Here is a 26,410-nt window from a genome sequence, read left to right on the forward strand (position 1 = left end):
CTTGGGCGCCGCGGGGGGAGGAACCCGATACGGACCCGCTCCTGACAATGCAATATCTGATGGGCACTGGTAGTCACCTGACTAAGTGGCTCACGAGTGGCATCAGAGAAGGGAGAGCGATAACATTACGGCCATTACGAGATAGGTGGGAGGAAGATCTGGGGAGACCACTCCGGGACAAGGAATGGGAGAGGATCCTTAAATTCCCGAAGGCAGTGTCGAGAAACCCCAAATTAAAATTTATACAGCTTATGCTCTTACATAGGGCGTACCTGACACCGCATCGCTTACACGCCATGTTTCCCAACACAGCTGACACGTGCCCCCGGTGTGGAGTGGAGAATGCGCGCTTGCTCCATATGATGTGGGACTGCCCAAAACTAGGATATTATTGGAAGTCAGTGCAGGATACTTTGACTAAGCTGGCCCCCTCCAAGCCCCACGCAGCATGGGAATATGTCATACTGGGATTGGGACCAGTAGAACGTAAGAAGAGTGTGGACACACGTTTCCTTGGCCTGGCTCTGCTACTTGCTAAACGCACCATCACAATGAAGTGGAAATCGGCTAGACCACCAGACCCGGCAGTATGGAGGGCGGAGATGATACGATGGGGGAAGGCTGAAAGCGTGACATTACAGCGCGAAGAACGCAGAGGGCTTAGGAAAAACCCGATATCTTTGGAGTAGAACACACTACTGGGGTCCTTCGAATCCGGGGAAGGCTGCACATCTGATGACTCGATAACTGCCCCTTAGGATGCGAATACCTTGAAAGTTGGGAGTGTCACGCAGTTTAGTGGGCGCTGCCTCATGTCTGGAGGGACAGTTGTAGTTCTAGGAGCACGGTGGGACGGTCTTACTACTAGGGACTTCAATACAGCTCCCAGGGTGGAAGCGATGAACACACAATGTACGATGACCGTGATGGGATAGACCGGTTTTTATTTCTGAGTTATTTACGACTGAATGGAGTGCGGGAAATGGAAGTGCTGGAAGGGAGGTGACACGGGGAGGGGGAATGTTCGTAAGATTGTTCATATTAAAGAAAAAAATTTATATCCTCATATGATACAGACATGTACAAGGAATGCGATCTTAATTATGACAATTTGCAATGTGCTGTACTGAGTCTTTTTTGTTTGTAACATTTGGCAATAAAAACAGATTTTCAAAAAAAGAGACCTCAAACTAAGGCTAAAGGGAGAGGCCCAGTACAAACATTGTTAGCAGAAATCTTATTGGAGCGACAGAAAACCCAAAGCAGAGGTGAAGGGTTGCTAGGTTCATAACAGAATAGATGGCTGCACTAACAATCGGAAAAGGAGAATCCTTTGGAGCCAAGATTTGCAGCATTAACCCAAGGACATGCCGGGTAGAATATCAAGAAGGTCTGGCTTCACGTTTTTTTTTTTTTTAAGAGGACATTCATCTAATTTTTATTAAATGCACAGACAGTGTACTATTGATAAAACTCCCACACACATAATGGCCATTCCATGCAAACCCCACAACTACACACATACACACTTATACAGACACACATGGCTGACAGATCTGGGCCAGGTTTTGGATCACTGGGGATGGTAGCTGGTGCTCGGCCAACAAATAGTATCTGTGGTGGGAGATTTGCACTGCAAACAAACACAGTAGAGAAAACCCAAACTTCAACAGCATGCTACAGGGAGGGGCGATGAGGGCAACGGGAGAGGCTTACCTTCTAAAAACGGGAAGAAAGTGGAGAGGTCGAGGATAATGGAAGGAAAGAAAGATGCGCAGAGCGGTCAGAATGAGGAAATAAAAGAAGCGTCCAAAGAATGTGAGAGCAAAGCGGAAAAAAAAGAGGAAAGGCAGAAACAAAAAAGGTAAATTAAAATTTTAAAAAAGAAATGATGCACAAAGTAAAATGTTTTTAAAAACCCCAAATTAAATGAATTGTTGAGAGTCCTAACCCTACTGGAAATGAGGGAGGAGGGGGGGGGGGGTGCTACATCCAGTCAATATTCCATGGTTCTCATTTTACCAGAGAAACTGGTTATAGTCTAGGCCGGTTTATTGTGCAAACAAAAATGAATTGCTAAAGTCCATATCTATGCCCAGGCTAAAGACTGACAGCAGCTTAGAAGCTTAATGCAATGGTGAAAGGAAGGAGCAGTGCCCCCCGTGTTTACTCTGCTCTAGCCTAGAATAATCCATAATTCCTGGCAGTGTGTTGATGCTGCCAACACACAATCTACACTTCTCTGCACATGCAGTATGTGTGCCAAGCAGTGCTCAGGTGAAACCCATCACAGCCTTCATACAGCGGGCATTTCCATCACATAAATACTCCAAAAGTGCAGACTGCTATCTGATGTGGCGAAGAGCACCCAACAGCTCACATGCTGTATACTGTTCATGCTGGCAGTGTGGCCCCATGAGTAGACACTTAAACCTCCCCTCATCCATCATGGTGCTCCTTGTGGGAGGCCCTTCAATGCTCTTCCTCGCTGACCCAGAAGTTATCATTCTACAAGATCTGCACATGTGATTATCTCCCTCCAAAAGCTATTCTTTTATTTCTTGGTTTGGTGGGGGGGGGCGGTCTTTGTTGATGTGGTACCTCCCACAGGCTAGGACCCCTCAGGGAATGTGACATACTTATTATATTTTGTTGGCTTAGAACCCAATAATCTCCCCAGTAGTCCACCCTCTCACAATCCTCAAAGTGCCATTGCTCTCCATGACCTACTTTTGGCCAATCTAACCTCGAGCAAGGTACCAGTTTGGTGCAGGCAGGAGTTCTCATCTGTGAAAGAGTCTCTGTTGTCCCCTGCTCCAGGATCTGTCCACTTCCCCCATTCTGTACCCGATTTGCCCATGTATTTGTCTATGTTGTGCCACTAAAGAAGCTGACCTCCCACACTGTAGTTTATCATCACCCCCTAAGGTGTAACCTAAGGAGCTTCATCCTCATTATATCTTGTTGACTTTGCGTATCCATAGCATGTCTGCCATTCCAGATTCCCCACTCCTTAACTACTTGCCCTCCACACTATCTTGTTTGCATTGTGTTCTAGTCTTGCGAGAAAAGATGGTGCTCTCCTGCAACAATTACAACCAATGTGTACTTTGCTGTCCCAGCATCATCCTCCTATGAGCAATGTCGTACCTTTGACTGGTCTCCCCCACATTGTAGGGTGTTTCCCAGTCATCCTCATTTAAGGAGGTATACGGTCTCGGAGTAGTCTCCCCAAGATGTATCTTAATGGCCTAAGTGTCTTCATCTCAACTAACTTCACTCTGTACCTTGTTGGGCCAGGTGTCCTCGTCCCATATGGATTTTCCTCCCACCTAAGCGTGATCGCCCTGTACTTTAACTTCTTGGCTTAAGTGGCCTTGACCCTGCCCCATCACAACCTTCACAGAGCAGCTTCCACACACTATCTTTTGGGTCGAGGTGTCATCTCATGAGAGAAGTCCACTCCACCACTAGAAGCAGCCTCCCTATACCATGTATAATTGTTAAAAGGCTTCTCATTGCATTAGATCACCAGGACCCCTATCAAGTTGTTTAACCACACCACACTACATTGACACTTTTATTCAAGGAGTTAAACACTTGCCACCCCACTCAACCCCGCCACTCTTCCATGGAGCAGCCTACCTTTGCTGTATTGTTGGCCCAAACATCTATGTCCCAAGAAGAACTGCCACCCATCACAGCAGTCCCTCAACACTGAACCTCACTGGTCAAGGTGTACTCGATCCATCAGGACCCACCCCACACAGATCTTCCTACACTGCACTTTGTTGACCCATGCATGCTTCTATCTAGAGGTACAATCGATTCACCTTCACCCATCACAAGCTGCTCTTTCACACTCCACCCCGTTGTTGTGGGCTTTCACGTCCTACGAGGGACCAGACTTCAACCTCTTAGGATGACTCCCTGGACCCCACTACGTTGGCCCAGGCCTCCCCTTACGTGAATAAAAAGCTCTTCACCCCATGGTCTCCCCTACATTGTAGCTTGTTGGCCCAGGCTTCACTCTTCCTATTAGGTAGAGCCCTCAACTAACCCTAGACCCTCAATGGCTCCCCCAACCTCTTCAAGCTTTTTCCTCACACTGTACCTTGTTGGCCCAGGCTTCACTCTTCCTATTAGGTAGAGCCCACAACTAACCCTAGACCCTCAATGGCTCCCCCAACCTCTTCAAGCTTTTTCCTCACACTGTACCTTGTTGGCCCAGGCTTCACTCTTCCTATTAGGTAGAGCCCACAACTAACCCTAGACCCTCAATGGCTCCCCCAACCTCTTCAAGCTTTTTCCTCACACTGTACCTTGTTGGCCCATGCTGCTCTCTGCCCATGAGGTACACCCCCTCCACTAACCCCAGACCCTCAATGCTGCGCCCACCTCTGCAAGCTTTCTCCTCCCACTCTACCTTGTTGGCCCAGGCGTCCTCGTCCCAAGAGGTCAGCTGCAGCACTCGGATGATCTCATTGATCTCGTAGCTCATCTTCTCAACCGTGAAGTTGCGGTTCTTCAAGGCTTCTTCAATTCCTTGACTTCTTGAGTTCTTTGTGGTCACAAAAATCTTCATAGCTACAAGATGCAAATTGAGAACAACAGAAAATAGTATGAAATCAGAACAGGCATTATCTGGAGATGCACCAGAGTATTGGCTGCAAGCAGAAGACAAAGTGTCCCTCGCAAAAGAACTAAAAAAGGGGGCTCGCACTTTGTAAGTCTGTTACGAAGTCTGAAATACAATGTAAAGGAGCACAAAAGACAAACACTAAAATAGCATGACCGACTCAGGCATGAAACACCTTGCATTTCAGAACTTGACAGTATGAATCCCACACACACATTTTTCAGGAGTTGTAAATATACAAAATATAGCACAGGCTCACCATTTGTAAGTGAGATATGCTCAGATAGTTGTCATTTATTTAGTGCCCTTATTAAAGCTACGAATTTCTACATTGCTAAATTCTAAATTAGTCACGAGAACTAAGTTTGCATTTGATGTCAATTATTTGCTTTTAGTTTATTAAAAATATAGACTGATCATACAGTGCAGCAATTGTTGCATATATAGTGAGCTCTTCGGGTACCTCCTTAACTTTCGGCTGAGACTTGTATTTGTTGCCACATTTCGCCCTTTTTCTGGAGACAAGGATAATTATGTGTATTAGAATGATTAAATAAGGGAATGAGTTATGCTAATATAAATAAAACTAAATAACTTAAAAAAATAACATTCTGCAAGATCATCTTTTGTTCTTAGAGGGTCATGACGGAGGTAGGAGGGAAGGGGAAACACCTGGCTGTCCCAAAGAAGTTAGTGCGCTGGGACGTGACTTGTTTGGGGAATGTTAAAATGTGTGGTCTAAAACCTCATCTACTAAACCAGTGCCCAGACTTCATACTCTAGTTCTTGGGAGAAAATATTAACCATGTGGACATTTAGTGAAAATACACTTCCTGCTACTAAACTTAGTGTTATCCTACTTTCACGAAATTTTTATATTCACAACATCATGGAGAATGGTACCCACTTTAGGCTCCTAAATACATACGATACATCAGTCATGACGCACTGAAAAGAAATTTAGACCGCAGATGGCGTGCAATCTGAGAAGTACAAACGCTGCAGATCAAAGTGCTTTGTTCTCCTCGCTGAGTAACATCGTTGGCCCACATATGGGAAAATATGGCCTATTTTAACATTTTGTACAAACAAACCCCTTTGCTTCAGATCTACATATTACATATTTACCTTAATCCATGACCACAAACAATTAAGTTCTACTGCCCCTACCACTTTAGCAAAACACTGCAAATGAGCAAGGGACCAGAACTCGAGTTATTGAGAGTCTGGCCCAGTGAGGAGAGTGTCTGGTTCCTTAAAAAGAAGTGGATTCGTTTATTTTTTCCCCAAAACGGACCCATGTAAAAACGAATGTATTACGAATATGAATTAGTAGCAAAGCCAGGTCATCGAATTTATAAGTGAGGATACAAATCCTGAACAATACGCTTTGGGGGAAAAAAAGAGCACCAGCCCCCCCTCCCCCCCCCCACCCCATGAGACCCCCAAAGAAGACAACCGTTCTTTGCCTCTACAAAGTCCAGTTCTGGTGTTCTCCCAACCTCCAGCCATTGCTCACTGTCACGAACCCTCAATTAGCCACAGTACCAAAACGGACAAGACGAGTAGTTTTGTTTTCGTATTACAAAAAGGTTTGCTCAAGCTTTACACTACTGCACACAAAAGATGCATCATGGATATATGTAGTCCAAACCACCCACACAAGTACAACACACACAACTGAGGCACATTAACAGGTAAAAAATGCGCAGAAGTAATGCATACGTTCTAACATTAACAGGCAAACAAAGAATTGGCACAGCAAGTGCAGCTAGGGCGCAAGATTCCACGACACACATTGAACAAATACAGTGTAAGCTTCCTTGCCCAGACAGAACAAGTCTAGCACAGCAGCAGTGCAGGCCCTAAATGCATACACAAGGACGCATAAACATACAAGAAAGAATGGACAGCAGCAATTCAACTCTGCCTCACATACAGTATCAATACATCATGGGTAGCAGCAGGGAAAGTGTCCTTTATACGAATAATACGTTTGAAGAAAAAGTTGCAATTACAGGACAGCAAAGTCCACTTCTTACACTAAAAAGATCAGTAGCATCTCCTACTATTATGGAAACACCTTTTGAAGTAATCAGAGCGACCCGTCATCTGGCTGTTGAAACACTAGTCCAGATACATAGCTAGATGACCAGGCTTGTAGAGAAACTCTGGGTGTTGCTATACAGTAATACTTTCGGAAAATGAAGGGACAGCCTCCTATGGATTGCTAGAATGGGAGGCATTTAAAGTGGTGGTCGGGGAGGCACTGTACTAAGGTGACTGCGGAGTAAGGAAAGATATGGAACAACAATTAAACACTTTAGATAAAACCCTGCATTATATAGAAGGGAGGGTAATTTATGATTCCTCCCAAGCAGTGGCATAGCGAGACATAAATAACGGAGAGTGGAGGTTGGAAAACAGTAATTAAATTAGAACACGAGCAGTGGATGGACACTAGGGGAGAATCAACAGATGCCAGATTCCGCGGGCAAACTGACGTGATGCTTAGGTGATGTTTACGTGATGCTTACGTGTGTGTAATTATGTGGCACTGAGTGGTAATATAGTAAATGTGACGTGTGATTATGTGGTACTGAGTGGTATTATGTGGTGTGTATTTATGTTGCACTGAGTAGAGTGTGATTATGTGGCGTGTAATTATGTGGCACTGAGTCGTATTATGTGGAGTATGTTGCATTCAGTAGAGTATAATTATGTGGTGTGTAACTATGTCGCACTGAGTGGTATGTGGAGTGTATTCATGTTGCATTGAGTAGAGTGTAATTATGTGGCGTGTAATTATGTGACACAGTGGTATTATGTGGAGTGTATTTATTTTGCATTGAATACAGTGTAATCATGTGACGCGTAATTATGTGGTACTGAGTGGTATTATGTTGATTGTATTTATGTTGCATCGAGTAGAGTGTAAATATGTGGCGTGTAATTATGTCACACTGAGTGGTATTATATGGAGTGTATTTGTATTGCATTGAGTAGTGTGTAATTATGTGCCGTGTAATTATGTGGCACAGTGTTATTATGTGGAGTGTATTTATGTTGCATTGAATAGAGTGTAATTATGTGACATGTAATTATGTGGTACTAGCTGGTATTATGTTGAGTGTATCTATGTTGCATTGAGTAGAGTGTGATTATGTGCTGTGTAATTATATGTCACTGAGATGCAGTGGTCATGATGAATGATTCTGAGTAATGCTGTGGTGGCGCCGAGTAATGCTGTGGTGGCGCAGAGTGATGCTGTGGTGGCGCCGAGTAATGCTGTGGTGGCGCCGAGTAATGCTGTGGTGGCGCCGAGTGATGCTGTGGTGGCGCAGAGTGATGCTGTGGTGGCGCAGAGTGATGCTGTGGTGGCGCCGAGTGATGCTGTGGTGGCGCCGAGTGATGCTGTGGTGGCGCCGAGTGATGCTGTGGTGGCGCCGAGTGATGCTGTGGTGGCGCCGAGTGATGCTGTGGTGGCGCCGAGTGATGCTGTGGTGGCGCCGAGTGATGCTGTGGTGGCGCCGAGTGATGCTGTGGTGGCGCCGAGTGATGCTGTGGTGGCGCCGAGTGATGCTGTGGTGGCGCCGAGTGATGCTGTGGTGGCGCCGAGTGATGCTGTGGTGGCGCCGAGTGATGCTGTGGTGGCGCCGAGTGATGCTGTGGTAGCGCCGAGTGATGCTGTGGTGGCGCCGAGTGATGCTGTGGTAGCGCCGAGTGATGCTGTGGTAGCGCCGAGTGATGCTGTGGTAGCGCCGAGTGGTAGCGCCGAGTGATGCTGTGGTAGCGCCGAGTGATGCTGTGGTAGCGCCGAGTGATGCTGTGGTAGCGCCGAGTGATGCTGTGGTAGCGCCGAGTGATGCTGTGGTAGCGCCGAGTGATGCTGTGGTAGCGCCGAGTGATGCTGTGGTAGCGCCGAGTGATGCTGTGGTAGCGCCGAGTGATGCTGTGGTAGCGTCGAGTGATGCTGTGGTAGCGTCGAGTGATGCTGTGGTAGCGCCGCGTGATGCTGTGGTAGCGCCGCGTGATGCTGTGGTAGCGCTGCGTGATGCTGTGGTGGCGCTGCGTGATGCTGTGGTGGCGCTGCGTGATGCACAATGCTGTGGTGGCGCCGAGTGATGCTGTGGTGGCGCAGAGTGATGCTGTGGTGGCGCAGAGTGATGCTGTGGTGGCGCAGAGTGATGCTGTGGTGGCGCAGAGTGATGCTGTGGTGGCGCAGAGTGATGCTGTGGTGGCGCAGAGTGATGCTGTGGTGGCGCAGAGTGACGCTGTGGTGGCGCAGAGTGACGCTGTGGTGGCGCAGAGTGACGCTGTGGTGGCGCCGAGTGACGCTGTGGTGGCGCTGCGCGATGCTGTGGTAGCGCTGCGCGATGCTGTGGTAGCGCTGCGCGATGCTGTGGTAGCGCTGCGTGATGCTGTGGTGGCGCTGCGTGATGCACGATGCTGTGGTGGCGCTGCGTGATGCTGATGCTGTGGTGGCGCTGAGTGATGCTGATGCTGTGGTGACGCTGAGTGATGCTGTGGTGGCGCTGAGTGATGCTGTGGTGGCGCTGAGTGATGCTGTGGTGGCGCGGAGTGATGCTGTGGTGGCGCTTGTTGCTTCACGATGACAAAGCAGCAGCAACCCAGACATTTCTACATCTAAAAATACACGCTAATGTCTTGTTCATGTAGTGCTCGCTGCCAGTCTTTGTACAAAGCTGCAGCGTGAATCCATCACTGAAACTGTAGTGAATGTCAGTCAGTGCGTGCTGTTCTTGCTGTGACAGGCAGGTTCTCACGCCCTAACCCTTCTCCGTGTACTCTGCTTTCCCTTTATAGCAGATATTAGTGAAAATCTGAGGCAACTTCGACTCTAAGCGAAACACTTTTATATCACCCAGGAAGGGGATTTACAGTTTTAGTTTCCACGTGGTGAAAGTGTACAACAGGCAGACAATTACACAGAAAGAATGCGCGCTATATATAAGGCCTAACATCACAACATATGCTGCACATGCCAGTGTTTAATGAGGTGCGATTTAAAAATGTTATGTAATCCGAACTTGTAAAATGTACATATACCCATAGGGTTTTCGGGCATTAGTGAGGAGACAGAAAGTGACAGCAGTAACAGGGAAAACAAGCGCAGAGTTTAACAAGAAAAAAACGCGAGCACCATCTGTTTGCAATTACCGCCAATGCCATAATTGGAAACAGATGGGGTTAAAACTTGCTCCCGCGGACCCTAGGTCGTCGACCAATCAAGGCGGGACAATCTCTCGCCTTGCACCAATTGGGTGTAGTATTTTTAAAAAGACACAAGCACAGGCCAATTGCGGGGTAAGAAAAAAAAAACACATGCACGAGCGTGTGTTCAGAGCTTAAAAGCCCTTACTTAATGCCTCACAGAGCAGCGCATGCGCACTGGCTCAGGCGAGACCTAAAAAGGAAGAATTATGCTGTTCTACCGGAGACGCCTCAATTACATAGAATACATGACAAGTTCACACAGAAAGATCAGGCTGGGCAGACACCTTCACGGCTGACCAGATTCGAGCAAATAGGGGAACCGATAACATAGGTGAGGAATGGACTAAGAGCTATAGTGCACCTGTAGAAAGACTTTCTTTGAGTACTAAAAGTCTACCAGAAAACTGAAATAGCAGCACCAGACACGATAGAATTCTATCTATACAAAGGTGGTTCTATTGTTATGAATTAGGTGCATATGCTACCCAATATCACCAGGGGCAGCCGGGAGCCAGCATGATTTGCGGGGCGGGCGAGGGAAGGGGGGGGGGTAGAAAAAAAGATAACACTTACCTTGCCATGCATGTCCTGCGTCTCTGCTCCTGCTCTCCTCATCAGAGAGAGGCACAGGAAGCACAGACAAGGCTCCATGTCTCTCCTCCTTGCTCCTGCTCTCATCGCGGGACAGGAAGCAAGGCTCCCCATACCAAATACAATGCTGCAGTGTAGAATTGTGATTGGTTTTGAGCGTCCTGGTTCGACGCTCAACCAGGGAATGGGGGCCTGGGCTTATTCTCCTCACAGGCTGTAATGCAGCCTGCATGGAGAATGGGGAAAGTGCTCATGACTGGTTTGGGCGGCCCAAGAGGGCTGACTAAACAGACAATGCACACTTAGGAGTGGGCAAACCACTCCTCCCCTGCCCTGCTCTGAGAGAAGAGCACCGCGCCAACCTGCCTACCCACAAAGCAGCAGGACACATAAAATGATAATAACTTATCATTTTAGTTTCCTTTACTTTGCAGTGCACTGATTAAAAACAGTGGGGTGATGCTCCTCCGCCATAGTGGAGGAGCCGCCCCTGAATATCACGTCGGCTCCATCCAGTCTGCCCTTCACTAGGCCAATCCTACCTTCCCTAGTCAGGTGCAGTAAATTGACCCCAGGTGACTCCCAGTATCTGAGCTCTATGGAGAGTGGAGGAATAACCAGTGGCAGACAAATGACCTCGTCATCTGCATTACAATTTCATAATTTCTAATTTAGTGAGACGTGAGAGACGAAAGGAAGAGTGCTTGGGGCCCCCTCCTTGGGATGGAAGAATACATCTTAAACCCATTAGCAATTGATACCATGCTCCCGATGTTCCATGTTAAGAAAGTTTATCTGTTTGGGTTAGACATTAAAGCCTGTTTGTTTTGGTCATCACAAGCCATAAGCTATATCCCCAGCCTCATGTCTTCACAGGACCCAATGTGGGATGAGGAACTCTTGTACTGTATCCTTTATCGACTTCCAAACTTTTCGTTAAGGCTTAATACCCATGACCGAAATCAAACTACCCCAAACTCCCGGGACAGAACCATAACTGCCTTTTGTCCACTCAAACCTAATTAAACAAGAAGTCCTCTCCCCAGTTTCAGAGGAAGAATTTAAGGCAGTGACCACCACTGTCATAGTTCACCTCCACAGTGACAGCGTGCCATCTCCTTTTCAGATATGTAAATATGAATTATTGCCTTTGGTCCCTCCCCTCAGCAGGGGGCGTAGGACCAGTGCATTCTCCTATATCGGGGGAGTCACGTAGGCCATCTGCAGTTCTGCGAATCACAGTGGGCAGCTCAGAATCTTCACCCAAGGAGCAGTCAAAACCAGAGCCAGTGCTGGGGTCCACAAGGATTAGCGTTCGCTCACTAGTTGGTGATTCGCCACTCTGCCAAGTGTTTACTGCTTTGAAGACTGCTGCTCTCTCAATTCTGGCTTGGCTGTGTGTGGGGCATTTTACATTGCAGGACCTCTGCAGCTTTGGGGGCTGGAAATTCAACGGTCCATGGTCTTTCCCCGCTTCATACAGTTCAATCCAGCCCCAACCCACCTTGGGTTCAGTGAAGAAATAGGTTTTAGCTCATAACTATTCTGACATCCAGCGCCCCCCCCTCCCCCTCCCAGCAAGTCGTTGTTCCGACTTGCGGAGTAATGGCATGCAGGGTTCCGGTTTGCAGGAAAATTAGACATATTTGTTCGCCCATAGGTTGAAACCTCAATTCCTTGACTCATATCCCCTTTACTTAAGCAGGGCTCGATAATTTGCTCTGTGGTCCTGATGTACTCTTCTGTTATTTAACTCTCTTCAACTTGCCCAGATTTTAAAAAGGTAAAAGGATGTGAATCTTAGTGATAAACAGAGTGGCAAGAAGTGAACCGAAGATATACTGATTGGCAGATTTTTAAAAAAGGAGTAGGAGTATAGCAGCTTGGATTTTACAAGGCAGTTGGGGGAAAGATCAAGCTTTGCTTGATTTACTAGAGTGAGAAGTTTGAAGAGGGTTCTGTTTTAGGCAGAAAGAGAATCCGCTTGATGATTAATGGATACAATGGGGGTGTGCTATGGATATTGGCAAGGTTTCTACCTGCAAATTTAATATTTTGTCAGGAGGAGAAGTATTTGAGAGAGGCCCACAAGCCAGTTATCAGAATGGTGCCATATACTGAATATATGTGAATAATCAGAGATTTGGAAGTCCAGAAAAGGATGAAAATTATGGACTGGTGTCATGTTCGGTACTTGACATCATCTATACTACGAAGGATAAGCATAGCAGGAACTACATAGAACACCAGGTTTTATGCTGCAAGTAGTAAACTTAATGGTGTATGAAAGAAAACAGATGGTGTTAGGTAGGGGACTGGGCTCAGATCAAGATACAATGCAAGTCAAGGATGGAAGTAGTTTTAGTTCCAACGTAACTTGGGGCAAACTTTAACAGTAAAGAGCCAGCAAAATGAACAAATCCCAACCTGTTGGGTCAAATTCATTCAGAAGCAAGAGAAAAGACTCCAGTATGATATGAATCAGGTCTGAGAAACAAAATCGATTTCTTCTGTATGGTTAACCATAATAATGGATCATTACATCAAGTAGCAATGATTTTCCCAAGGAAAGAACGGTCATGTCTATGCAAAATGAGAACAGTTGCAAATTTGTCTGGAGGCAAAACAGGTAGGGACGAAAGACCCCACTGATACAAGTGAAGTGAACCCACACCATTTTTGAGTTTTGATTTGTGGAATACTCCTGGGTGGCAGGGGGAATGGGGGGGGGAGGAGGGGTTGGTTCTGATATTGCCAGATGATACCGGAAGTTGTATGTTTGAAGAATTTGTCACCCTCCTAAAAAGCTGACCGAATGAGTACCCAGGTAACCATGCTGAATGTTCCTTATGAAGAGTTTGTCAAACTCTACTCTATGGCTCTACGATTTCAAAAACTTGACACTTCCACAAGGAAGTCATAAAACACTGTTTGGAAGTCCGGACGGAGAAAGGTGAATCATGAAAGAAGAGCAAATATTGTTTTTTCCACAGGCTTTAGACAAAGACCTTTCAGAGGGGAATGTGGGAAGCCAGCCTTGCACCCATTCTTGTAAAATGTATCAATATCCTGGGAAACGGGTAACTTTTCATCTGTTCCTCAAACGTGGCTCCTGCTGCAAAATATTTTTGGAAACTTTTTCTTGCTTTCTCCTTGTGGTGAGGGAGGGTGTTACCTGGAATTTCCCTGTAAGGTGAAAATCGAATCTGTTCTAGTTACTAAAGCATGAAGTAGAGGGCACTTCAAAGGGCCCTGTACCTGGTTTGGCTAAGGTGCCAGTCAATGATTTGGCAGCCAGGGCATCCAACAGACTTTTGGCTTTCTGTTTGTGGATAGACACTGCAGTGTCTTCCCAGGGCTTTTTCCAGGGCCTTCAAAAGAGGTATGATTAGCACTAATGATGGGGTATCCATCTACCCCTTCATTCACATCCCAGGCTTTTATGTCCACATGACAAAGACCGGAACTGGGCAGCATGAGTGTATTTTGCTCTCCTCTAAGGCGGTCTTGAAGTACCCTAACTTATGATGAGATAACCAGTATGACGCCAGGCCCAAAAGATGGGTCACAGTTTCCATTGTGATTCCCCAAACAGGGGAATGTCCAAATAGGCCTATGGATCGAGGCGTCAAGTGCATGTATGTAAATACATGCATTTACATACACCCACGTGATCCTTTTAAGAAACCGAAGGAAGATCTCTGATCGATGGAGGCAAATATGCTGACACCGGGAAGCCCAAAAACAGATTCCCACCTTCCTGCTCAGCTAAGCCACAGTGGTGGTTTTTCGGCTTCTGACCTCCTGCATTTAAGAAACAATAGAGGGGTACAGTCTAATAACAGAAAGCACGAAACCAGGGTGGAACCAAGTGGCATCTCTTGGAGTCAAGTGTTACAGCCAGAGGTCATTACAAAACCACAAGCATTTCCAAAGCCTGTCGATCTAGGCTTTTAAAAGCAATGCAGACCTACTGGCTTTGCAGAAGCTTTTTTTCAGCAAAAAGAAATAACATTCTTGATTGGCAATGTCAAAAAAGCGGTATGACATGTACATGTGACATTATGCATGCCCACATATGACCCATGATGCTAGGGGCCCAGCATGCTGACGTGTACATGTGCATGCATCACCATACATGCGTCTGCATATAGCATGATGAGGTCACCCATTGTTTTTTAATTCACAGTTGCAGTCTATCTTAGAGGGGTAAATACATAAAGTAAAATCTGCGCAAAGGCCCCCTCACATATTTTTTTTACATTATGAACAGTGGTAGTTTTTGGTCCCTTTGACAAAAGCCAAAAGTCATCATTCCACATCTATATCTGCCTAACGAAGATAAGGATATCTGTTTTCTCTTCTTTCTGTTTTCATATATGGTATGTCATCCAGTGTTGAACATTTGTAAGGCATTCACGTAAAGTGGTGGCACTGGTGCTGGAATCTCCATCCACTGCCTTTAAAATCTGCGCATTGTTTGCATACATAGGGCAATTAGGCCAAATGATTGAGTCATCTGGGCAAGTGGACCCATATTAGGTTGAATAATAACAGAGAGAGCATTCACCCATGGGGCACTCCACAGGACAAGTGTGGCCCAAGTTCGACCTACACATTCCAGTCAGTTCGAAAGCTTTTAAGCCAATCTAAGGCAGTACCCCTGATACGGAAACCAACTAGCTGCTGTAACGGCGCTAGATGGATTGTTCAGCAGCATTTGATACCATCAACCTACAGGATCAGCGACACAGGTTCATTTCAATCGGTACACTGTTGTGCATCATCCAGTAGTGATGTGATAACACTGTGTGCTACATCCTGCTTGAAATCCTGCTTGAGTAGGATGAAGCAATGCATGACATACGGCACTGTTCCAGTCCTAGAGTCATTCCACAGTGATGCACCAACATTCTATCCCAAGGATTCCATAAGCCAGCAACTCACACCAAGCCAACAACAGGTACCTTTAAAGGAATGAGGGCAGTTTATACTAGTGCTGGTGTATCCAAGAGTAGCAAAAAAGCAGTGTATGCTAGTTCTGGGTTACCTGTGATGGTCACTTAAGAGCTGTATGCAAGCGTCTTAGTAATGAAATAAAGACCTGGATTAGTGATGGCGTACGAACGATAAGCACAGAAAGTAACGCACTGTAGATTTGGAGACCGGCAGGTGTGCACAAAGGAGCTTTATATACCGCCACTGAAATGTCTAAGATAACACGGACCTGGCAGGTAACTGTTGAAATCAGCAGCGGCTGCTATGGGGCCGTGGTGGTGGGGCGGGCGGGCGGGGTGGTTAAAAAAAGTAAATTGGAAATACCTGGCCACCGCCTCTCTTCCGGTCCTTTTACTTCATTGAGACAGGAACAGGAAGGAAGCACATAGGCTCCCCAGCCAATCGCAACATTGCTGATTGCAGCGTCGTGATTGTGGGAGTGGGAGCCTGGACATTCATCCAGGCAATAATGTATCCTGGGTGGAGAACAGGCAAATCGCGCATGAAGGTTTGGCCTGCCCGAGTGAGCCGGCCAAACACTCCTGCCCAATTTAGTGCACATACCACTCCTACCCCTGCTGGCTGACAGCCCCATCCCTTAATCAAAACTGTGCCAGCTCAGTACTGTAAAAATAAAATGATAATAACGTTCGGTTAGGAGGAGCCGCCACTGAGATCAGAATGGAGCACAGGAACAGTGTACTCTAAAGCTGGGATATGAGCCCTGAACTCTCAGAGCACCATAAACTAGTGCTTAAATTTCAAAGACGAGCAGAGGACAGAGTACATTAATGTAAGGCTGGGTCATGTGGTGGCAGTGTAGGTTAGTGCTGAATTACATAAGATGAGCAAAGACAGCAGTGTATGTTGCAGCTCCTATACCTGAGATGAGCACGGGGAGCAGTTCCTTCACAGTGTTCATGGAGTTCACCAGCATCACACGGTGCTCCTGGTGAGTCAGCTCCTGCTGCCGCTCGTCAATCATTTTGGCCATCTTGGTCATTCCTGTGTTAAAAAAGTGACAAGAATTCAGCTCGGCCATAGGCACCTTCAAACTTGTCTCTTGCCTTCGGTTCCCCACTTAAATCTACCTCAGTCTCAGGTCCCATGCTCACAAACACTTTTATTGGGCCACGCATCCTCTGCCATCTCATCAACCCCCTGCCCAGGCTCTTAGTCACCTTCACAAGGCCATTTTCACCTCAAGTACACTGTCTCCTGGGCTCTCAGCCCTGTTTCTATTCCCTCTCTCAGTCTAGTCACAACATCCCTCGAATCACTTTGGCATGTATCTACCACCTTTCTTTTTGCATCATTCTTTCATTATAACCATGGCACCCTGCAACCAAAGGCCATTCTCTTAATCCTTCACCACTCACTCACAAAGCCATCCCCTCACACACTACCCAAGCTCCCCTCACACATTATCCCAACTGCCTACACCGTAGCTATCAAAAATCCTACCTATGACCATCACATTAGCTCATTAAGTCCATCACTGCAGTCTACCTTGCCATTCATAGCAGCCGAGTCACACACCGGCCTGGGGGCGCCTCGCTGTCCAGTTCACTCACCAGGTCCCAGGTTCTTGGTGTAGGTCACTAAGTCTTCCATGCTCTCCACCACCTCAGCCACAGTGAGGTACTCCAGGATCCCTTTACACACACGAATTATTTTTCGTACCTGGAAGAGGTAAGAGTGCAAAATGTAGGTGAAGTAAAGTAGACCCGCCACAGGTTCCTCATTAAAATATAATAATAAATGACATAATAAACTGGCAGCCTGCCTGCTCAGGATTTTAACATGCAATGTGAAAATAAAAACGATTTTTTCTAGTGCCAAACTAAGTCATCAATCTCTAAACTATCAACCCCGTTACCAATTTACCAACACCTCTATCAGAACAGCAGCAAGCATATGCAAAGCAGAACGCCAACTTCAGCACTACCAGAGAACATTCCTGGCCCTCACGCAATACGGTCCAACTCTGCTCACTGACTTTTAGAGTCAGACTTCGAGAAAATGTTTTGTACATAGCACTTTATTTGTTTAATAATAACCTTAAATTCTCTTTAATCTGGCATTAGAACCCTTCCTTTCCAAGCTCCGTCAAAACCCCTCCATCCAAGGTTTCCAACTGTCAGACTCCCACATCAAATTAGCCGCTTATGCGGATGACATATTGCTATTTGTCTCCAATCCCTCCGTTTCCATTCCTGCTTTTCTTACTGAAGTCCATGCTTATTCCCAAATATCCGGCTATAAACTTAATAACGATAAATGTGAGATCCTCCCCTTAACTAAATTCACTTTTAAACCCGATTTTGCTGCCTCTAATTTTACGTGGAAACCCTCCAATATCAAGTACCTTGGAATGCATGTCACTCCTACCATCCCAGATACCGTTTCCCTGTGCATGTCCAAATGCATTCAAAAATTAACGGACCTCACATCCAAGTGGCATCCCCTTTATCTATCCTGGTGTGGTCGCCTCGACACTATCAAAATGATGTTGACTCCCATTGTTCTCTACACCCTCTCCAATATTCCAGTCCCTGTCCCATCCAAATTTTTCAAAAAAATCAACTCTATTCTAATGTCCTTTCTTTGGAGTAAAAAGAAGTCACGAATGTCTCTAGCACGTCTGATTCGTCCTAAATCTGAAGGAGGGGCCAACTTTCCTGACTTCCCAGCCTATCACAAGGCGTTTCAGTTGAGACAAGCTTCTTTTTGGCTACTAGATCCTGACATCCCATGCCCTCTATGGACCAAATTTGAACGCCTTCTTCTTTCTCCCTTCTCCTTTGCTGAGTACCTTTCCTTTTCCCGCAAACCCACTTCTATCTCTACTCCGATTCATAAGTTTACCACTAAATTACTCCTCTCCTCTACGCACTCTCCCCCCACTACCATTGCTGATTTCCTTTCCTCTCCCATATGGCATAACACTTCCTTATTCATCCGTAACAGACCCTTCTTTTGGAAAACTTGGCATACTCGAGGTCTGCAGTGGATCTCCCAACTATTTTCTCATTCCTCTTTCTTATCTTTTGACACCCTTCGCTCCCTCTATGACTTACCTACTTCCTTTGCACGTAAATACCAATTGCTTAAAAATACAGTCCTACCGAAATATAATAACCTCTCTCAGCCCTGCCCTCCTCCTGCTCCATCCACTCCCGCTACCGCACTTCATTCCTTCTTACGCACCACGCCAAAGGCTACTGCTATTTACAAATACCTTCATGCTGGTGAGACTCCGAGACCCAAATCTAAAGTAGAAGAATCTTGGGAGCATGATTTGTCTACCTCTTGGTCGGTTTCCTTTTGGGACAAAATCTGGACTAAACTCCGCAAATCTTCCAGAGCAGCAACCCTTACTCAGACTTTGTTCTTCATTTACAATAGACTCCTCTTCACACCCTCTGACCTTCACAAACGCTTTCCCACTACTCCCCACACATGTTGGTCTTGTTCGTCACCACAAGCCAATTTATTTCATATGTTATTTTTATGCACTCATGTACGTGATTTTTGGTTACAGGTTTGGGCTCAAATTAATTTAATTTTTCACACCTCTATCCCCTTTTCTCACACCCATGTTTTTATGGGCAGTCTCTCTCCTTGCTGGGATGGCATTGAGCTAAAACCTCAGATTGTTGATTTATTACTTGCCGCTGCCTTCCAACAAATAACAGTCAACTGGAAAGACTTCTCTAAAATTTCCTTCAAAGCGTGGTGGTTTAATGTATGCCATAACCATAGACTCGATACAGCTCATGTTTTCCCGGCATGTATGGCTACGAAACGCATGGACTTATGGACTCCCGTCACACTTTATCTGGACTCATGCAGTAAACGTTTGTTTCACCTTCCACCTCCACAACAGGAAGTTCCTAAACCTCCTTAATTGCCTGATACATTCCACTTATCCTTCATTGTACCATCTTTATTTATTTTTTTCCAATGTTCTTATGCTTTTCATATTTTATGCTTACCGTAAATTCTTTTCCTTTTCCCTTTTTCTCATCTTGTACCCAGATCTTTTTTTTTATTATAATGCTTGCATTTGTATGATTGTATTATTGTGCTCAGATTCTTACTCTGATATCACGTTGTATTTTGTTTTGACACCTGGTTTTCTCTCTTATTACTATTAATAAAATTCTCTTGAACTTAAAAAAATAATAACCTTAAATCAAATTTTGCAGGGGGGGGGGGGGGGGGGGGGGAGTATTTGATATTGATGTGTGTGATTACATGGACACATTCTTCTATATGCTTATCTATCCAATATTCTCCCCTAACTCCCTCCATCCATCCATCAGTCAGTCAGTCACTCCACCACTTCATTCCATCCCCCCTAAAGAGTGAACTTACTACAGAGAATTTAAAAAAAACGATGTTTCTTGCCCACATCTGAAACGGATTCAAGCATCTCATAACTTGAGGTTACACAATTCAGACACCAAACTCATTCTTATGAGGGCGTAACACAGCTCAATTTTAATAAAAGATTTACCGCCAATACCCATTATAAGAAAATACACTTCCTCTTGGACATCATTCATGTCTGGTTGCCATCTGCAAATCTTCTATAGCTTAGGTTTATAAACTGGATTGTCTGTTCCATGACCAGTATGTGCAACCTTTTTTTATTGCCCACTCAGTATAGATTGTCTGCCCCAGTCTTTTTATTTTCAGTGAGAAGTGCTTATTTTCATGTGTCAATATTCCATAACAAATTTCAAGCAGGCATTGTGATTTCCTTGAGGACACCAACTCCTGAGTCTCCAGGAACTAGCACAGGATACCTAAATATCTTTCTTTGCCTTAGGTCTTCCTTTCAGAAAATATTACAATTGGAATATGTTCATCCTTTTGCCAGGACACTACTTTCTCTTTCTTTATTCTTACAAATAGTGTGTGGAACATACCGAGTAGCTTCTGAATAGTGACAAGTCAGTGCATATGCTTTTATAATGTGCTTTGTTATTAATGTCCATATTTCATATTTTTACCAATGTCTGCCCAGAGTCCCCATCTTTAAATTCCAACTTCTTCATCTCTACCATTGCTCTAACACACTGGTGGGAGATCAGGAGTTTATAGAAAGCTGATTGATGAAAGTCAATTAGAGGGGAGCGGAGTTTGTCCAACTCATTTCTCAAACCCTATGGGCTCTTCAATTGCTAGCATTTAGTATTTGAGTGTAACATCCATTATTTCATCTCAATCTATTCTTATCTGGTCAGTGACTGGGATCCCAAATACTTTCTTATATGTCTTAAACAATATTAAAGCTCTATTACAACTCATCTCTGTGATTGTGTGGAAATTGCAAAAAAAAGCTCTGAAATGGACCCTCAGTAAAAGAATGGATATTGCAAAAGATAGAGGTATTTGGTGAAGGGAATGATGTCAGCGTTTCAAATTTCTAAGCTCCCCGGATTAGGACTATTGTTTACAGTTTCATGTCTATAGGTTGTTGAACCTACTAGACACCTACAGGTCAACCCCAAATTTGCAAGGACTACGCCTGCCCAAATTTCTAGTATTCCTTCCAGACTGCATACACAGTTCCCTAATCTGTGAGGATTGGAAGTACGTAACAATGACAGGAAGCGCTAGATAGCATATCAAGGTTATTTGTGATGCTTGCCTCCATCATTACAGGCAGCCATTCAGCAATTTTCACCACATAGATTGGATGAGTCTGCAGTTTCTGTATTCCTAGCTCAGAATTTCTCACCATTACCTTTATGTTGCATCTGTTCCCTCCAGCATGTCAGCCTGGTCCTCTACTAATCATTCCCAGGACATATGATGCCCCGTTTCTATGATACTAGCGCCTTGAGACCCTCACGGGTATGTAGCGCGCTTTAGAAATGCAGTGATTGATTGAAAGTTGCACCATAGTTCTTTTCCTTAAATCTGAAGGCGGTGCCGCAGTGATAGGTCCAAGTATACGTCATTTTGTCACAGTTGAGTTTTTCCATAATGTGACCAATTTGCAGACTGAGTTGAAGTGATTGCCTTATGTGAAGTCCTACAGTAAACTACAAGAATAGGACTCAAATGTAACCTGATTTCTGCTGGTTTCACTCAGGACTCTGTTTACAAGGTAGTGTTGGAATTTGAATTTTGACAGTGTATCCATCTAGCTTGTTTAAAATTTAGCAGAGTATGTCCCAAGTTGACCAATAATTCATAGTGAGCAATTCTAGCTGGATCCTCCCTATGGAAAGAGACCCTTGACAAATCCTGAGATTTTGTCTGCTCATGGGATCATGTTCACTTCTACATAATAACAAGAAACCCCCAAAAGAAAGAGACATCCTATTAATGTTGGCTTCTAACACAAAACTCAACCTATGTATGAACTGACAAGTGTCTCAACACAAACTGATGTAGGCACACGAATCAACAAAAATACAATTAAACTAAGGCAGACATGCTCACAGCAGCACAATAATAACACACCTTTGTGAGCACGGTAACCACACAATCTGCAGACCTGATAAGTTTCCCTAAAGCAGTAATATTCCACGAGATAAAATTACATCTTCTGTGGCCAACTACTCACATCCCTCCTCAAATTTCCTGAATCATTTATTTCTAATATGATCTATTTCAATTATTTTGGTAGGTACAAAAATGTACTTTTATTCTTGTACGTCAACAAATATTTAAGGATCTTTAAAACAGTAGAGAGGTCACAACACTAGACTGCTGCCCTTGTGTTGTACCTGCTTTAAGAATGGTGGTGCCCAGCACCTACACTATGGATGGAGGGGTGTTTGTAGTCTTAGTGGAGGTGCTCTTAAGTGATAATCATACTCGAAAAAAACAACAACTCCATGACAGTCAGCCCTGCACCAGTGTTCCAGTCTTAGCATCTACTTTGATTGAGAACTTGCATACTCATGATGCAGTTCCAATTAAATACATTTCACAGCGAGACATACCCACGCCTATGTTAAACATACCAGCGCTGCCTCAGTAGGCAACCGCTTCCTGAGTCATGGTCCTGTGGTTTCCTCTGGCTCAACAGAGGGGAAACAGTGAGGTGCATTAGTGGCAGAGATAGGCTGGACCGGTAATGCAGTAGGAAGTGTGATGGTCAGACAGCACTGCAGGATAAGAATACAAGACATCCTTGTCACTGATGACGGGAGGGGCTGTGTTCTACATCATGAAATTAGGCAAGACAATTGGCCTACTTGCACAAAGCAGCCCAACCATCTGGCAGCACATAAAAGGATGGCAATGTGTCAATTCTAGATACAGTAGATACAGACCTTCTTATAGGACTGTTTGCTTTGAGCAGACTAGGACGGTCACTGCAAGTGGTGTGAGGGCCTCAGGGGTCAGAGAGCTTGGCCTTCATCGCTTAAGAAGCAGCCCAAGAACATAACATTTTATTTTTACTGATTTGATAAGGCCCACCACCACAACCATCGACCTGCAGCCAATGCAGCACAGCAGTGACAATTGTGACTGTACGTGAATGGGAGAAATTCTCCTTGTGTTCCTGGGTCTGCTGCCAGTTTTACTTGTTTTCACCACAAAACAGAGCTCTGTCCCTTCAGGCTCTAAACTGGATAACTTTTTGATCTACTGGGCATTTAAAAAGCGCAGTACCTAGAAAAGGTGTCCTCGCACCAAGCTCAAACAAATGGCTTAATTAAAGAAGATTCAAAGGGAGTTTCAGTGCAAATAGTTAAGTTCGGAGTTAATTCCAAAAAGAGAGATAGGCGGTTGTCCTGCGAAGGCCAGTTGGAAGGTGCTTCTGGACTTTAGCTGTCACATGACTAAAATAGTTACCATTAAAGATTTAACAAAGCACAAGCAAATCTACTCACAGGGGCTGAACGCAGTGTGAGTTGGTAGTTTCAGGGCCTAAATTTCCCTTAGAATCTGTGTACACTTGTAAAATACATGATTAAAGGCATTCACTAAATCATCTCCACCCGTTCTCAACCCAGGAAAAGGTCAGAAAGTTTCTTCTGACTGGCCCTGGGAGGAAAAAAAAAAATAGAAAAACGTATTGTCCTTGACCACAAACAATATTTGCGCTGAACATTGGGCAATAGGAATTGCACACCTCTAACCATAAATACTGCAGTCCAGCAAGATATGCTTCAGTGCCCCAGATTTCACAGCACTGTCTTACAAAAGGTCCAGCTTCAGTCTGGACCACCAAGTGGTGGAATGCCATGCCTGGGGGAGGGCATCAGCCTTTCAAAGATCTCCAATCTAGAGCTAACAGGGAGGCTGTTGCTGATGAGTCATCTATCTACAATTCTGCTGGTTTCCTCTGTAGCAGTCAGGCAGGGATTCAGGTAAAGAGGTGAATATGGTGACATGTCACATAGACCTGTGCTACAGGCGTTTAATGAAATGATCCCTCTTCAAGTCCTGTATGGATCAGAAGTACTTTGTCTTAGTGGCAAAGATAGCCGGGACTCTGAGGAGGGAAAATGCCTGAAAGCCCTACTTTCGCTTCCCAGTTCAGCAATGGTCCAGGCAATCAGATTAGAGTTAGGTACAACTTCATGGAGCATACAGGCCCAAGTAAATTTACTAAGGCTGTGCCGACGACAGGACCCGGGGGGAGGGGGCGGGGAGTACTGAAGGTCTTCCTCTGATGTAGGAAGGAGATCGAATCTAGCAATTTAAAATGGGCCAAGGAGATAAGAAAGAAAATGATTAAGGATGTAGAGAACTTAAAGGTGAGATTTTGCCAACAGTCACTCCAGGCGGAAATCACCAAGAATGATCTCAGGACACAAGGCCTTGAGCTTTTTAGAACAATTGATCAAGGCTATTTGAGCTTGAAACCATCAGTTCAATTTATGACTGCAGCCTGGCTACACGAGTCTTGGTACCCCTACTTGGACACCCTTCCGAATAAGTGGCTCAGCTGTGAAATTTTAAGAGTTAGTATAGGCATTAACCCCTGGCTGAAAAATCAGAGGGAGCAGGTCAATAAGCTCCACCCGGATGGGAATTGTAAATGCCTGCTGGGCAATAAGGGTGATATGCTGCACATATTGTTAGACTGTATTGCGCTTATACCTCAGCGTAAATTGCATCTGAGACCTGTTTTTGTAAGATATGAAATAAGGTCCCGTGCTCAGTCGGTTGACTTACTCACAGAAATGCCTAACCTCGAGATTGCTATTGCAATCGGAAATTATATGAAGTCTGTAAAAAGCTCATAGCAAAATATTGTATAATATTGTTAGAATTATACTGGGTTTTAGTGATTTTATGATGATTATTTACTATATAAATTTTAACCTAATATGAACTAAAAAAAATTCCGGTGCCATACGGGTAGAATTTTAATGAGTAATTACGTTTTTGCATTTAGTATTGTGGACCCCAGACTGAATACGGTCATCAAAAGCACATCTAGGAATAAAAATGTATTGACGAATATGTTTTTATTGTCTGTTATTGAATACGTATTTATCCTTGTATCCTTGTTTTAATGTTTTATATTGTTGGGTATTGCAGTTTATAGACTAAGGTCTAAATAAACATTGCTGAGGTAAAGAGGTGAACAACCCCACATAACTACACAAGTCTAGCACAATGTCTCATTCCAATAGGGTCAACTAAACCACAAAAAAAGAAAGTAGATATGGCCTTGAAGGTATAAAAAGCAGAGTCACCAACCCACAGCACCCGACCTCATCACTCACCTCGGCCTCATCAAAGGTCAGCAGCAAGTCAGATGTTCCAGACAGGATTCCTCTGGAGCCATCTATGAGGTAATCTCGGGCAGGGACAGAGTAGGGATCCGCATGCAGCATCTGGGCAGCCTGTACAAGCTTAGTGCAGGCATTCTCCACCCTGTGGCGGGAATAAGAAATTATTACAGACTATATCACCAATTCCATTGTTACAGAGTTACACTACCTTTCACAGTGTACACCAGCGGAATATTATTGATGATCACCCTGAATACCACAAAGAGCAATCCAAATGCCTAACCCTCTGAATGTACAACAGAAAGTAGCATCAATGCCTTTTTACCCGGTGCGCAGCACCAGAGCAACAGAAACAGTGCCACCCAACCTGTGTACTCTCAAACCTTCTAGGGGTCAGCTCTAATATTCCCACTTCACTTGGGCTAAATATATATCAAGCAACAAAAAGTATATAGTGATGAAGGAACACATTTCTGAAAGTATTTAACCTTAAAGATTACCTTAATTAATCATAGGTGCTTTTACATACTTCTAGCACATTTATTTTTTAAGTTTCGCTCAGGGTTACACTAAACACCTTCCGCATGCTTTGTACATTTTGCTTAGTGTCACACAATAACATTTATATACATAGAAAAAGACATCAAATTTAAATGTACATATACTTGACCATAAACATACAATACATGGAAAATGTTTTAGATATTTATCCTGTACATATATTCTTGTCATTCTTCTCGTTCTTCCTATCGATTAATCCGAAGTAGCTGTGTTTTCTAATTCCTACACAGTCCACTAATGGAGATAGCCTACATGTGGCGCGACTTCAAAATAACCAATTTTCTCCAGATGTATAACTTGGTGAGCCACAAGTCCTTAGTCCATTTATAAGAGAAAGGGTTCCTCCAATACAACTGTCAGTCGACGCATTTCGGCTTTGTTATTCCTGCCTCTTCAGGACAAATGAAAAATGAGGAGTCTGTAAGCAAAGATATGTACAAACTGAAAAGCGGGCGAATTTGCATCTGTTTGCCTTCATAGACACAAATGGAGATCCCTATACAGAACTCCACAGCACACCGTGACACTCTATGTATAGGATATATATATAAAACATGTTCTATGTTTGTTTACGGTCAAGTATATGTACATATAAATGTGATGTATTTTTTTAATGTATATAGAGGTTATGTGTGACACTAAGCAAAATGAATAGAACATG

At 44.5% G+C, this 26,410-nt stretch overlaps 1 protein-coding gene across 2 annotated transcripts in view; it reads right to left on the reverse strand.

Moving 5' to 3' along the window:
* Nucleotides 1-26,410, reverse strand: part of VCL (vinculin) — a 349,916-nt gene that overhangs the window by 195,115 nt on the left and 128,391 nt on the right. For both annotated transcript variants that reach the window (XM_078642750.1, XM_078642749.1), the window contains exons 3-6: nucleotides 25,180-25,330; nucleotides 17,041-17,149; nucleotides 16,349-16,471; nucleotides 4,427-4,587 (exon numbers count right to left, since the gene is read on the reverse strand). In XM_078642750.1, the coding sequence (XP_078498876.1) occupies nucleotides 4,427-4,587; nucleotides 16,349-16,471; nucleotides 17,041-17,149; nucleotides 25,180-25,330 (544 nt within the window). The remainder of the gene's footprint in view (nucleotides 1-4,426; nucleotides 4,588-16,348; nucleotides 16,472-17,040; nucleotides 17,150-25,179; nucleotides 25,331-26,410) is intronic.

The sequence above is a fragment of the Lissotriton helveticus genome, chromosome 5_1 (assembly GCF_964261635.1).
Source record: "Lissotriton helveticus chromosome 5_1, aLisHel1.1, whole genome shotgun sequence".
Lineage (NCBI taxonomy): Eukaryota > Metazoa > Chordata > Amphibia > Caudata > Salamandridae > Lissotriton > Lissotriton helveticus.